This window comes from Barbus barbus (assembly GCF_936440315.1).
Source record: "Barbus barbus genome assembly, chromosome: 41".
In the NCBI taxonomy this organism is placed as follows: Eukaryota; Metazoa; Chordata; class Actinopteri; order Cypriniformes; family Cyprinidae; genus Barbus; species Barbus barbus.
In genome coordinates this window covers 8679182-8692490 of record NC_136719.1, presented here as the reverse complement: position 1 = coordinate 8692490, position 13309 = coordinate 8679182, and the positions used below count along the sequence as shown (strand labels likewise).

The following is a 13309-nucleotide window of genomic DNA, read 5'->3' as shown; positions in this document are numbered from 1 at the left end:
GAAAGATAAGAAAGATAGCCAGCTGTAACATGAAACTCTTTCTTTACTTACAGTAAAAGAAATGAGTCGACAAATTGCAAAATATAATGATTTCTCAATATGAGTGTCTAACAAGTTTGGACTCTATGGAAGAGTTACTCAATAGCACCAGCAAATTTTATACTACATCATATACATTTTTTTTTCTAATCGGAAAATTAAATTTACTTCTAAACAGAAGTTGTGTGACTAAGTGGTAACACTGTCAACGTTAGTTAATGTATTAGGTATCACAAACTAACAATTTGCAAATTTTTGCAGCATTTATTAATCTAGGTGACTAAACTATTGTTCATTGTTAATTTAGGTTCTTTCATAATACATTGAGTAATATTCATGTATACAACTTAAAGCAAAAAAATTTGCATATTTATAAATTAAAATGAACCTAAATTCATAAAAGCTTTAAAGTATTGTTCATTTTAATTTCATGTTAACTATAGGATTTCTTAATTCTGATGTATAAAACTTTATTGTAATGTTAACAGTTGTAATGTTGTAATGTTAAGTTGTTCTTTTTAGTTTAGCAGATCTTTATCATATATGTTTCATGCTCATATTACATCTTAAAATGTTAATAATAAGACTGATTAAAAACTCTAAAAAAAAATCCAGATGTCAAAAACATTTTTGTCTAATTTCAGAGAGGAAAAACGGAGCCACTTGTAATAACAAACTTCTTAAAGGAATCCAGTCACAAAACCACACTCTAGACATGGAGGAATGTGATTGGCTGAAGGGAGGGGCTTGGGGGCGGGAGTTCTTGGAACAGCTCATAAAGCCTGAGAGTGTCCCTCATGCCCTGTGCACTCTTCTGGCTGTGTTACTGAGATCTACCTTTCTCCAGGCCTTCAATCACTCATCTGTTCATTCACTTTAGCGACCATGAGTTTAAGAACAAGCTACAGTGTGCGTTCCTCCACCTCCCAGATGCCGGTGTCCCAGATGTCCATCAAGCGTACCACCAACGTGCCGACTTACCGGGCTGCGAGCATCTACGGTGGCGCTGGAGGTCAAGGAACCAGAATCTCCTCTGCCTCCTACTCAGGTGTCCGCAGTGGAGTTGGACTTCCTTCAATGTCCAGCTCCATCCAAGTGAGTGCCACTGGATCCACAGGTGAGATCATGGGCAACGAGAAGATGGCCATGCAGAACTTGAATGACCGTCTGGCCTCCTACCTGGAGAAAGTGAGGACCCTGGAGCAGGCCAACAGCAAGCTGGAGCTGAAGATCCGCGAGGCCCTGGAGAAGAGAGGTCCTGATGTGCACGACTATAGCCGTTTCCAGCCCATCGTTGATGATCTGCGCAAGAAGGTGAGTTTGAATGGGAGAAGTCTAGAGAAAATTTACAACATCTATAAAGAACTTAATGTGACAGTCTAATTGTGCTGCTTTGTGTTTATTAACAGTCTAGTGGACATTTATTGGGTTTCAGGACAGAAACTTTGTCATTTAAAGCTTAAAGAGCTGAATGAGAGTTTACTGATGGCCAGCACTGATAGGCAGAGAACCAAAAAATAAACCATGGGTGAAACTAAAAACAGGGGGAAGGCATGGGGGAGGGAGGCTCAGTCTCTGCGGGATGGCAGTCTGGTATTCCAGTGAATAAGCCTTTCCATCCTGTATTTATTTCTTGCCCTGTTACACATCCAGATGCTTATTTATTCCCTGTGTATGGAAACTCTGGGATCTGAGATGTTTTAGAGTCTGTCTGTGTCATAAGGGAAATGGAAAAGTTGAGAGTTCAGACAGTGCAAAATGCAACCAGCTGTGAGACTTTGGCAGAGATATTCCTAGCTTCATTCATAGCTACTTGTATAGTGCTAGTCCACATTCTCTTGAAAAGAAGTTCATAAAGCAGATAAAATACTGATTAGAGTCAGTTTCACACCAACTGTATCTTGAAGCTGAACTTTAAAGCTAATATGTCACTGATAACTAGGCAGTGTTATCAGAATGATTGATTTTTCATTCATCAGTGACTATGCAGTAAAGTGACAGGTAGATTCAATTAAAAGAATTAAAGTCATATTCATCAGGGTTTCTTACAGTTACAAATTAGCCATGAGATTAGCCTGATGAATAGATAAATGACATCTGGCACTGAAAATAAATTTACAGTTTAAAAGCACAGTAAATGATAAAATATATATAATAAAATATAACTTATTTATTTTACAATTGTTAGTACAGATACATAGCCAACAGCCATTAGCATATGGAAAATATGTTGAGTTAACTAGTGTTAAACTATTATATGTCTACAACCTTTACAATGATGCCAGAATATGCTGGCTTGCAAACATGGACAGCATTTACAAAAAAAAAACACATTAGGATAAAAAAAAAAAAAAACAGGAAATCCTGCTCAAGTCCTGTTCTTCTTGCAATACAGCTTAATTTACAACCGTCAAACAGACACTAGCTGCTTTTCCAACATGGCTATTGGTTAATGATTATCTAACAGACTGTGAAATGAACTTTGTCCTCCAGTAGGTCTTATCTAAGCAAACTAAGACATTAGAGCAGAAGATGGTACTGAAGCTTGGTACACAGTGACCATGTGATTTACACATTATATATCACAGTTAGGTGATGTTTTATGTGTCATAGTTGCACATTATATTGTTCAATGGTGGTTTCCTGACTGATTCAATCAAGTGATTTCTGTTTTGGTTGTAGATCTTTGATGCCACCTCGAATAATGCCCGTCTAGTGCTCCAGATTGATAATGCCCGCCTGGCAGCTGATGACTTCAGAGTCAAGTAAGTAACAAAAATGTGAACTATAACAAATATTTTGACCTCATGGGAAATTTCCTGATTTCCTAGAAGAGCGACCCATTGATCTTTGTTGTGCCTGCAGGTATGAATCTGAGCTGTCCATCCGCCAAGGTGTGGAAGCTGACATTGCTGGCCTGAGAAAGGTCATTGATGACACCAACATGAACCGCATGAACCTTGAAAGCGAGATTGAGGCCCTCAAGGAAGAGCTCATCTTCCTTAAGAAGAACCATGACAATGTGAGTGCACATCTGACACATTTGGACATTAGCACATCTGGAAACATTTGTCTACCTCATAATCCATTATGGGTGTTACTTTAAGGTTTTTTTATGGTGTCTCCACCCAACAGGAGGTAATGGAGCTTCGTAACCAGATCTCCCAGTCAGGAGTGCAGGTGGATGTTGATGCTCCTAAAGGACATGATCTGGCCCAGATCATGGAGGAGATTAGAGCCAAGTATGAGAAGATGGCCCTGAAGAACCAAGAGGAGCTGAAGGCCTGGCACGAATCTCAGGTATATTCTAAAAGACAATAATTTTCTTGAAATCGAGTCTTGTTAATGTCGCACATTAATACCACTATTTTGCGGCTAATGTGAAATGTTATGCTCTCTCCAGATCACAGAGATTCATGTACAAGTCACCCAGAACACAGAGGCCCTCCAGGGTGCACGTACAGAAGTCAACGAACTTCGCAGACAAATTCAGACATTGGAGATCGAGCTGGATTCACAGAAGAACCTGGTGAGTTTGTTTACTTGTAGCCATTGCCATTTTCCATCGGGTCTTTCTAATGCTTTTATTAAATTAGCTGTATTATTTAAAGTATCACATTTTGATTTTCTCTCAGTGAAGTTTGCTCAAACTTTTGGGCTCTCTTTGTTTCGTTTTTCAGAAAGGATCACTGGAGGCCACTCTTCGGGACACAGAAATGCGTTACAACATGGAGATCGAGAGCCTTAACGCCGTCCTCATGCAACTGGAGGGTGAGCTCACACAATTGCGCAACAACATCCAGCAACAGACACAGGAGTACGAGGCTCTGCTGAACATCAAGATGAAGCTGGAGGCAGAAATTGCCACCTACAGGAGACTTCTGGACGGTGGAGACTTCAAGTAAGTTGTCTTCTGAAGCATATCGAGATTTTTCACAGCAGTTCACCATTTGTGTATAGACATGTAATATGGTTTTAAAACTTTGTGGCTAGGTTTGCTAGAGTATTTGTTTTGTATGGTGGGTAACAGGTATGTTTTCTTATGCAGGCTCCAGGATGCTCTTGATGAGCAAAAGAAGGTAAAAGTGATGACTGTCACGCAGACGCTGGTGGATGGGAAGGTGGTGTCTTCAAGCACAGAAACCAAGGAAAGGAAACTTTGAACATCAAATTTCAGTTCAACCTCTGCAACACATCAGAAAAAACCCCATGGGCCAATAATAAAATGATCTAAAGACATATCGGACTTAACACATTAGATATTTATTTAGTCCAAAGTGCCTTATTGTAAGTGTCTCAGAGCACATATGCAATGAGATTTAACTAGCACATTTCAACACTAACTTAAAAATTGTAACAAAAAATTTAACATTTTAATGACGTTAAATTGAGTTGAAGTTCAAAGAACGCTATTGAAGCTTTATTACATATTTTTATGACAATGATTGTTTATGATCATTAATTGTCCCATTTTGTTTTTATGTTGTGTTGTTGTCATCATGTCTTGTCCTTTCAAATAAAAGACACTTTTATCAAATCTTTGCATTGTCTTTCCTTCATTAAAGTTATATGACAATTCCATGTCATGTGATTTAAGAATACCTATCTATCTATCTATCTATCTATCTATCTATCTATCTATCTATCTATCTATCTATCTATCTATCGTGATTTATAGTGAATATATATATATATATTGTGACGAGTCGGCTGCCTCCCCCCTGTCCATCATCACCACCCCGTCCCGTATTCGCCGCCCTTCACCAGGCTCCCGACGGGAGTGGGTGTGTGAGAGAGGAGGGGCGCTGAACACGCAGGGCTGGCGGCGTGTGATGAGGCGCACCTGACGTGAATGGAGCCTCATCACCGCCGCCGTTTAAACGCCGAGCGCGCCTCTCCTCGGGAGACCGGTCTCTTCCCCGTGCATGCACGCTGGTGTCCTCGTGGGTCCAGGAAAGGGAGCGTAGAGGGAACTACCTGCCGCCGCCAGAGACGCGAGCGGCCGGACCCGCAGTCCGGCCGACACTGCACCCGCGATACGGCCGTCGGGCAAGGACGCCGGGCCGTGGAATCCCGTCGAGCACCCGGGGATGAAGGAGTTGGACGAAGCCGCCACAGAAGCCGCCGTCACCCGCGCCCCGGGACCTCCAGACGGGAGCGCGTGCGGCCGCCGGACTCCGCCCCTTACCTGGACCCTTCCCTCCTGAACACTGCCCTCCTGCACAGCCCCGCAGCACGACGAGGACACCAGATCCCCGTTTATTTTGGACACTTTTCCCCCTTTGGACACTTTATTTTAAATATTGTTTAATAAAAACCTCTCCGAGGCTTGACGCCACGCCCACTGTGTCTGTCGTTGGCTCCTCCCGCCACAGTGGTGGAGAATGCAGGCAGGCGGAGCCTAGACAGCACAGTTGGGCAACATCTGATGACGTCATCCCCTCTCGCTCGCAAGAAGCCGTAGAGCCCGTACGGGGACGGAGGAAGGACGGGGACAGCCTCCCAGCCACCAATGGGGTAAGTGACATTCTGTCTATTTGTCATCATTACCCCGTGGTTGGTTGAGGCTGTCAACTAAAACCCGCTTTCTCTGTCCCGGCTCCGGCGCGGTGCGAGAGGGAGCGTTGCCCGGAGAGGAATCCCTGCCCCGCCCACTCCGACCGCTGGAGCCTGGTTGAGGAAGGTAGCACTCCTGCGTGGGCGGCGACCCTCGGACGGGGATGTCGCTTGGGGGGGGGAATGTGACGAGTCGGCTGCCTCCCCCCTGTCCATCATCACCACCCCGTCCCGTATTCGCCGCCCTTCACCAGGCTCCCGACGGGAGTGGGTGTGTGAGAGAGGAGGGGCGCTGAACACGCAGGGCTGGCGGCGTGTGATGAGGCGCACCTGACGTGAATGGAGCCTCATCACCGCCGCCGTTTAAACGCCGAGCGCGCCTCTCCTCGGGAGACCGGTCTCTTCCCCGTGCATGCACGCTGGTGTCCTCGTGGGTCCAGGAAAGGGAGCGTAGAGGGAACTACCTGCCGCCGCCAGAGACGCGAGCGGCCGGACCCGCAGTCCGGCCGACACTGCACCCGCGATACGGCCGTCGGGCAAGGACGCCGGGCCGTGGAATCCCGTCGAGCACCCGGGGATGAAGGAGTTGGACGAAGCCGCCACAGAAGCCGCCGTCACCCGCGCCCCGGGACCTCCAGACGGGAGCGCGTGCGGCCGCCGGACTCCGCCCCTTACCTGGACCCTTCCCTCCTGAACACTGCCCTCCTGCACAGCCCCGCAGCACGACGAGGACACCAGATCCCCGTTTATTTTGGACACTTTTCCCCCTTTGGACACTTTATTTTAAATATTGTTTAATAAAAACCTCTCCGAGGCTTGACGCCACGCCCACTGTGTCTGTCGTTGGCTCCTCCCGCCACAATATATATATATATTCACTATAAATCACGATAGATAGATAGATAGATAGATAGACACACATATGTATAGATATATATATATATACGTGTGTGTTTGTGTGTGCGTTAATAAAATATGTAATTGGAGGTTATGTGAACATTAGATAAGAAATACTGCAGAACTAAATATGGCTTGGGTCTTCACAAAAAAAAACAAGAAAGGAAGACAACCACGTTGTATGACTGTCAATGAAACTCATTGGTTGATGTGACACAGTGCTAAACATGCCTCTTTCCCAACTTTTTTGGAGTGTGTTGCAGCCGTCAAAAACAATTTTTTTTTCATATTTACAAAATACATTTACGTCAGTCAATGAAAACTTTGGAAATATTTTCTTTGTACTTTTTTCAATTAAATAAAAGTTAAAGAGAATTAACAAAATCATAGAGTCTTGATTTTATTGCATTTTACAAAGCGTCCCAACTTTGGAATTGGGATTGTAAATAATATCAGTTGTGATAAGAAATTTAGCTGTGGAAGTCGGCATCTTTGATATTTATTTCAGCCACTGTGATTTGTCAGAGTCATTCAAAGCTAGCGTGAGAACAGAAAAAGAGGCTTGACTTTGGTCATGTATTATTGCAGACAGCTGTACGATGTTGTAATGAACATAACAATTTTATACAGGTTGTCAATGTTAGGACTTATCTGAAATAAGATCTTCCCAAATTGAAATGGATTCTAAAAGACATATTGCTCAAAAAGTACCAAGTGAGGTCAGGTGAGTAGGATATAGTTCACCCAAAAATGCCCAAATCATTTACTTACCTCTTGTTGTCCCAAATATATGTGAATTTCTTCCGTCTGCAGAACACAAAAGAAGATACTTTAAAGAATGTTTCAAATGTGTTTTGTCCACACAATGAATGTCCAAAATAGTCCAAAATAGTACCGTTTAGTCCAAAGTTCCTTATAGCTCACAAATATTAGGGGGCCCAAAATATAACCCTGTGGAACCTCAGATTGAACTGACTTTCATTGTACTGACAAAATAAATAAACAAACACTTTTGCATTTTTCTAAATATCTTATTTTGTGTCCTACATAAAGAAATTAATTCAATTTTCATTACCCAGTTAATACTACCATAACACTAAGCAGTAGGTGGGGTGGAAGTCCAGAGTCTAAAGATAATAGAAATGTGTCTACTACTTGTGAACTGCAAAACCATAAAAATCTCATACCCCTCATAACCAGCAGTTGCATCTGGTCTCATTTTAATTAAATATCTCTTCTCTGAAGAAAATTTAGCAAAATGCAAAACGTCAGTGTTCAGACTAAAATAATTTATAGAATGTCCTCAGAGGATCGCAGCATGCTAAGACCCACATTTTACTCTTGGAGAAGTGCTGGGAATAGGAGTTCTTATTCTAAGGACATCTTTGGATCTACTACTGTACAAATGGGGACTGTTGGAAATGTTGGAAATGAAAAGGTTACCATGCAAATCCTGAATGAACGTCTCGCTTCCTACCTGGAGAAAGTTAGGAGCTTGGAGAAGGCCAACAGTGAGCTGGAGGTGAAAATCCACCAGGTTCTGGAAAAAAAAGGTCCAGACACTAAGGACTACAGTCACTTCCAAGCCACCCTTGAGAAATTACGCAAAGAGGTATTTTCTGTCCATTGGAATACTAGTTTCTAACAATTTTGTCCTGTGTACTAAATTATTGTCCAATGACATCCACAACATTTTTCATAGATGTGTAGCACATGCTACCCTTAAATTATGATTTTGCTTTAATTTTAATTAGACATTAATGCTTGCACATTACTATAATGCGAATTGGGTGTATTGCACGGGTTGCAGGTTCAGTTCAAAGTAAGGATGACTCAAAAACTGGACTTTGAACGTGCCCTTGAGTAAGGCATGTAATTGATTCTTGAGAAGCAGCTTCTTTATAGTGCCCTTAGATAAAGAACTAACAATAGACTTTATTGTACCTTTTTTGGTTATGTCCATTTAGATCCTGGAGATGGTAATGAGCAATGCAAATGTGAGTCTTCAAATTGACAATGCCAAGTTGGCTGCCGATGACTACAGGGTCAAGTAAGTTGGTTTTAAAGACTCAATGAAATAAATGTATGTTTTGTGGGATTTATTCCATGTCTATTACCTTTGAGCCCATCTATATGTAAAGAAATTTATGCATATGTGCAAGCTGGACAATATAAACTTGCAGCAGATATATACATTTAAAATATAGAGTCTTTCTTTTTCCAGGAAAACGAGCCAAACATATTAGCGATTCATCTTGGGTCAAGTTTTTGTCCAGTGACTAACACCACACCCCGACCCCCTTAATGCAACATGCCACTGACTAGCAATTTTAAGAAACAACAATTCCCATTAATGTAATGTGTCTATAGGTATGAAAATGAGCTACAGCTAAGACAGTATGTTGAAGCAGACATAAATGCATTGAAAAAGATGCTGGATGACACCAATGTGGCACAACTGCATCTGGTAAATGACGTTGAAGGACTGAAAGTGGAGCTTATCGAGTTAAAGAAACAACATCAACTGGTAAATGCATTTGATTATACTACACATAAATAAAAATGTATATTAAATTACAATAGATCAGAGTGCAGTAGTTCACAAACAGGAGAGTACCCAAGATATAACCCTGTGGAACCTCTAATCTCACAATTTTTAGGAAGTGTCAGAACTATATAATCAAATAAACCGGTCAGGAGTGCAGGTGGATGTTGATGCTCCTAAGGGACAGGACCTGGCAAAGATCATGGAGGAGATGAGAGACAATTATGAAAAGATTGTTCTAAAGAACCAGGAGGAACTGAAAACTTGGCATGAATCAAAAGTGGGGCATAATTTCTCTTTGTAGACTTTACACATTATTCATGTTCTAAAGACAACAGAGAATTACATTTCTTTCTTTTTTTGCACAGATCACCGTTGTACAGGTTCAAGTGACTGAGAATGCGGAAGCATTGAAAGAAGCCAAAACACAAGTCAGCGTGAGCCGCAGGCAGATGCAGCTTTTGGAAACAAAGCTGCAGTCTCTGATTGGAAATGTAAGAGATTCTGCCCGGACACCTTGATGCAGCACTCCACTTTTGAACATTTCTCATGAGCATTCATTTATTTTTTACTTTTCTTACAGAGAGCATCAATGGAAGAAGCCCTGAATGAAACAAAATTGCGATATGGGATGCAGGTGGAGCAATACAATGGCATAATTTTGCTGAGAGAATCTGAGTTTAAGCAGCTGCGTGCCAACATTCAAAGTCAGACACTGGAGTATCAGGCCCTGTTCAACATCAAGATGGAGCTAGAAGCTGAGATAGCCACCTACAGGAGACTTCTGGATGGAGAAGAACGAACGTGAGCTTTATACTTTTTGTATCATACATTTTGAACATGCCTGTTTGTTCTTTAGAAAACTTGATCTTGATGTTAATAAAATATTTTGCAGATTAGAGAAAGAATTCATCAGCACAACATTACAGACTGTCACCCAGACACTAGTGGATGGAGAAATTGTGTCCTCCAGCTCAAGTACAATCAAAAAGTGATATAAACAAACATGAGATCATTACTGTTCATGAAAGACAACAGCACTTGCCAATATCTCAAAAACCACTATGAATATTTTGAATAAAATAAAATTAAACTCAGTAGTATTTTCCTTGAATCAGAATATGAACACGTTGTTGGAAAGCACCGCTCTCTTAATTCAACCCATACAGTGTATCTCTATTCAAACATGGTTGTTTCCACAGTCAAAGTTTCATTTTCAAGTTATGACAAACTGGACCCTCAGGATCTAATAAGCATTTTCAACATGTTATCACAGTAAAAGAAAACAGTAAGTAGTGTCTGATTTCACAAAAACATTCCAACAGTCATTCATAATGAAAGAGCAAAATGAAAACAAAATGAAGGTCTTATTTTGTACTTCAAACTAACAACTAACAATCAACCTACCAACAATAAATATATAAGCTAAGCTCCCTTGTCTTGACAGGTCTACTTTTTGTGGTTGATTACACTAGTGAGGTGTTAAAAGAAATGAGTGATTACCCTTATCTTTTTAGAATGAACACTTGACAGGTAATCTTTCCTGGAAATATGTCTAAGTGAGAAATTGAAAGCTGCCAAACTAAACAATGTTAATTTTTGGAAACTACAGTATCAGCATTTTGCCTCCAAGACACGGGAGGGAATTCTCGGGAGGCGATTTAGAAGAAATACAGAAAACAATTGATGTGTTTAGCATTTAGGTCAGAATGCTTCATCTTAATCTCCCAATCGCACAGACCATCTATACATTTTTTTAAGTATTTTTTTAGTTAGCAGGGTGGAATTACCAATATGTGTGGTACTGGTAACCAAGGCTTCATGCCATGTTTTCTTCTTTTTAAGTTAAATATCCACTTATTTACAACTTTTTGGGATATTTTAGTATCAGTTTTATACAGATAAATGGAGGCGAACCCCATGAACTGATTTGAAAAATAAAAGACCAAGTGGCAGTGAACAGGGACTAAGTATAGAATGTTCCACTGTGGGCCTGTAAAAGCGGGAATTTGCGGCTAACTGTGAAGCACTGTTTCCACTCAAATCCTCCTTCGTCACGGCTGGAGAAGCCTATTCAGAGGAAAAGGCAGTTGGTTTGCAGATGACGATGTCAACGCAGACATTTGTGGATGGAAAAGTGTGGCTGGACTGCAAAATGATCCACGCAGGCCAAAATGACCTAGATGAAGTTTCCGTGGAGTTATAAAATATACAAGTTTCTTCAAATTTGCATCAGTAGAGTATTAAAAAAGCTATCTAAGCCTTTAAATAAAAATCTAGAGTTCTAAAAATATTCAGCTTAATTTGCATGCACAGAGTTTGAAGTAATTCTTTGTATTCCAGTGCACTGATGTCCTTCTTTTCAAGCCTTATTAAATAGATGAAAGAAAAAGACTTTGCTAAGGTCACATGCTATGACGAATCCCACTTTGTGCTGCCCACTCAAACTCATTTTTATTCTGTCCAGACAGTTACACAAAACGCTTTTGTTGCCACTGCATTTCAGCAAAACAGCAACTGAACAATACAGAATATAATCAATGCCAGTACAGTCATTGTATAGACGTATACTTGAGTGTGTTAAAATCTTGGTACCAACTCTGTACAGTCTCATGACATTGCATTTTTTTCCTTTTGCATTGGTCATTTTAATTGGACATCCTCCGTTTCCCATAATTCTGGGAAGGTCCTGCATTCCTTCTGAACAGTGACTCACTACTGCACATCAATATTTGTTTTTTATGCTTCCCAGGGCGCTTGGAATGCACGTAAATGCCCTTGTATGGGTATTTTCTGTTTCCTTTACACCCCCTTAGATTTTCAAAGTGGTCACTGCATAAATGAGCTATTAGAGACTTATGCTACAAATTAACTGGATAGTTTACATTTTTATAGAAACAGTGGTGCTTGGCCATGCAAAAGTAGGTGCGAGTTTGTTGTGATGGCCTTACATTCTGGTTGCTTATTGGTAATGTTGTTCAAACATTTTGCTGTATTGTTGCTAGTAAATTCAGTTGGTTGTTTTTTTACATTCAGTTGCTAATACATTCAGTTGGTTGTTTTGGGTGGTTGCAAGCTGGTTTCTTACTATCCCAAGTTAAAAGTACCCACAGTCGTGTCTCTATGTTATTTAGTCCCTAAAAATGGATCTGGTGCTTCATTCAGTATAATTCAATGAGATTTTTTTTCACTCATTTTATTACCCTTGCAAGCATCACTGTTGATTTTTTTATTATTATTTGATTTCACAAGACCGGTTATGAGATATAACTCAGCTCACACAGCCTGTTGCTTAAGTTTCGACAGTCTCCCATATTTGACTTTCCTTCATACATAGCCACTTGTACCTACAGTAGAAGATGCTCCTGTCAAAAGAAGGAAACAACAGCAGGATAGGGAAAGAGTTCACAGCAGAAACAATAAAGAGAGAGAGAGAGAGTGATATGATCCTTTGAATCCCACATAAGTCCCATTCCTCATGTCTGCTCTCCTCGGACAGGAGATTACCTCCAGATATCCCTCACAGGTGCAGCTTTCATAAAACCTGAGCCACACTCCCCATTCCTGAACATACGCTTGCTTTTATGTAATCGGGTGGACATTACCCCATTCTTCCTCTAAAGCAGACTTTGACGATATTTCAATGTTTAAACTATTCTTAAAGATGCTAAGTACAGCTCTACAATGATACCCAATGGTACATTTGCTTATACTTTATCTGTTTAAGTGTCAAAATGGTTTGAAACTTCATTTGTTAGTGTCTCAGAACAAAAATGCCAAATTATAAACAGTTATAAAGTGCAGTTATTCAAAACTTTTCTTGACCATCCTTGCACTTTTGTGAGTTTGGTCTAAAAGCAGCACTAACCTATTGCATCCCAAACACAGTATTCGCATAGTATTTTTGGTACATCAGTGTTTATATAACTGAGCAAGACCTTCAATCTTCCAGAAATTTCTCTCAGCCAGTCGTACGATAAGTATCAGGTCTGGGCAGCTCGAAATCTCCAAAACGTATTTAAGAAAACAAGGTAAGAAAAAAAACTGTTGATTGAAAGACCACAAGATGGCCGTTAGACTTTCCCATGTGCGTTTAAGATTCAGAGTATAATGTGGCAAACAGCATGCAGCCAACCATCCGTTTTTAATGTAGGGGGAAAACCCAACATAATTTTAACCAGTGTAGCCATGGCAACCAAAAACAAATCAAAACCAGACTGTGGTGACATGGAAACAAAACTCTGGCCAACGTATATAGGGGAATACGAGTGA

At 40.8% G+C, this 13309-nt stretch overlaps 2 protein-coding genes across 2 annotated transcripts; both read left to right on the top strand.

The window, feature by feature from the left end:
- The first annotated feature begins 683 nt into the window (after positions 1 to 683).
- Positions 684 to 4576, top strand: krt18a.1 (keratin 18a, tandem duplicate 1). Its single transcript, XM_079402868.1, has 7 exons — positions 684 to 1353; positions 2722 to 2804; positions 2905 to 3061; positions 3175 to 3339; positions 3443 to 3568; positions 3720 to 3940; positions 4088 to 4576. Exons 1-7 carry the CDS (start codon positions 925 to 927, stop codon positions 4200 to 4202), a joined length of 1296 nt encoding a protein of 431 aa, XP_079258994.1. The 5' UTR covers positions 684 to 924; the 3' UTR covers positions 4203 to 4576.
- A 3174-nt stretch (positions 4577 to 7750) lies between these two features.
- Positions 7751 to 10311, top strand: krt18a.2 (keratin 18a, tandem duplicate 2; the record flags this gene model as incomplete). The annotated part of the gene is made up of 6 exons (XM_079402232.1): positions 7751 to 8104; positions 8460 to 8542; positions 8863 to 9019; positions 9153 to 9317; positions 9406 to 9531; positions 9621 to 10311. The coding sequence occupies 6 exons, from the start codon at positions 7751 to 7753 to the stop codon at positions 9843 to 9845; spliced, it is 1110 nt and encodes a 369-aa protein (XP_079258358.1). The 3' UTR covers positions 9846 to 10311.
- Between the last annotated feature and the right edge of the window lie 2998 nt (positions 10312 to 13309).

Excerpts from the sequence above, each read along its gene's own strand:
- krt18a.1 (XM_079402868.1), top strand. The coding sequence starts at position 925 with ATGAGTTTAAGAACAAGCTACAGTGTGCGTTCCTCCACCTCCCAGATG. Across the intron at positions 3,340-3,442 it reads AGGCCTGGCACGAATCTCAG|ATCACAGAGATTCATGTACA; the intron begins GTATATTCTAAA and ends TGCTCTCTCCAG. Across the intron at positions 3,941-4,087 it reads CTGGACGGTGGAGACTTCAA|GCTCCAGGATGCTCTTGATG; the intron begins GTAAGTTGTCTT and ends TTTCTTATGCAG.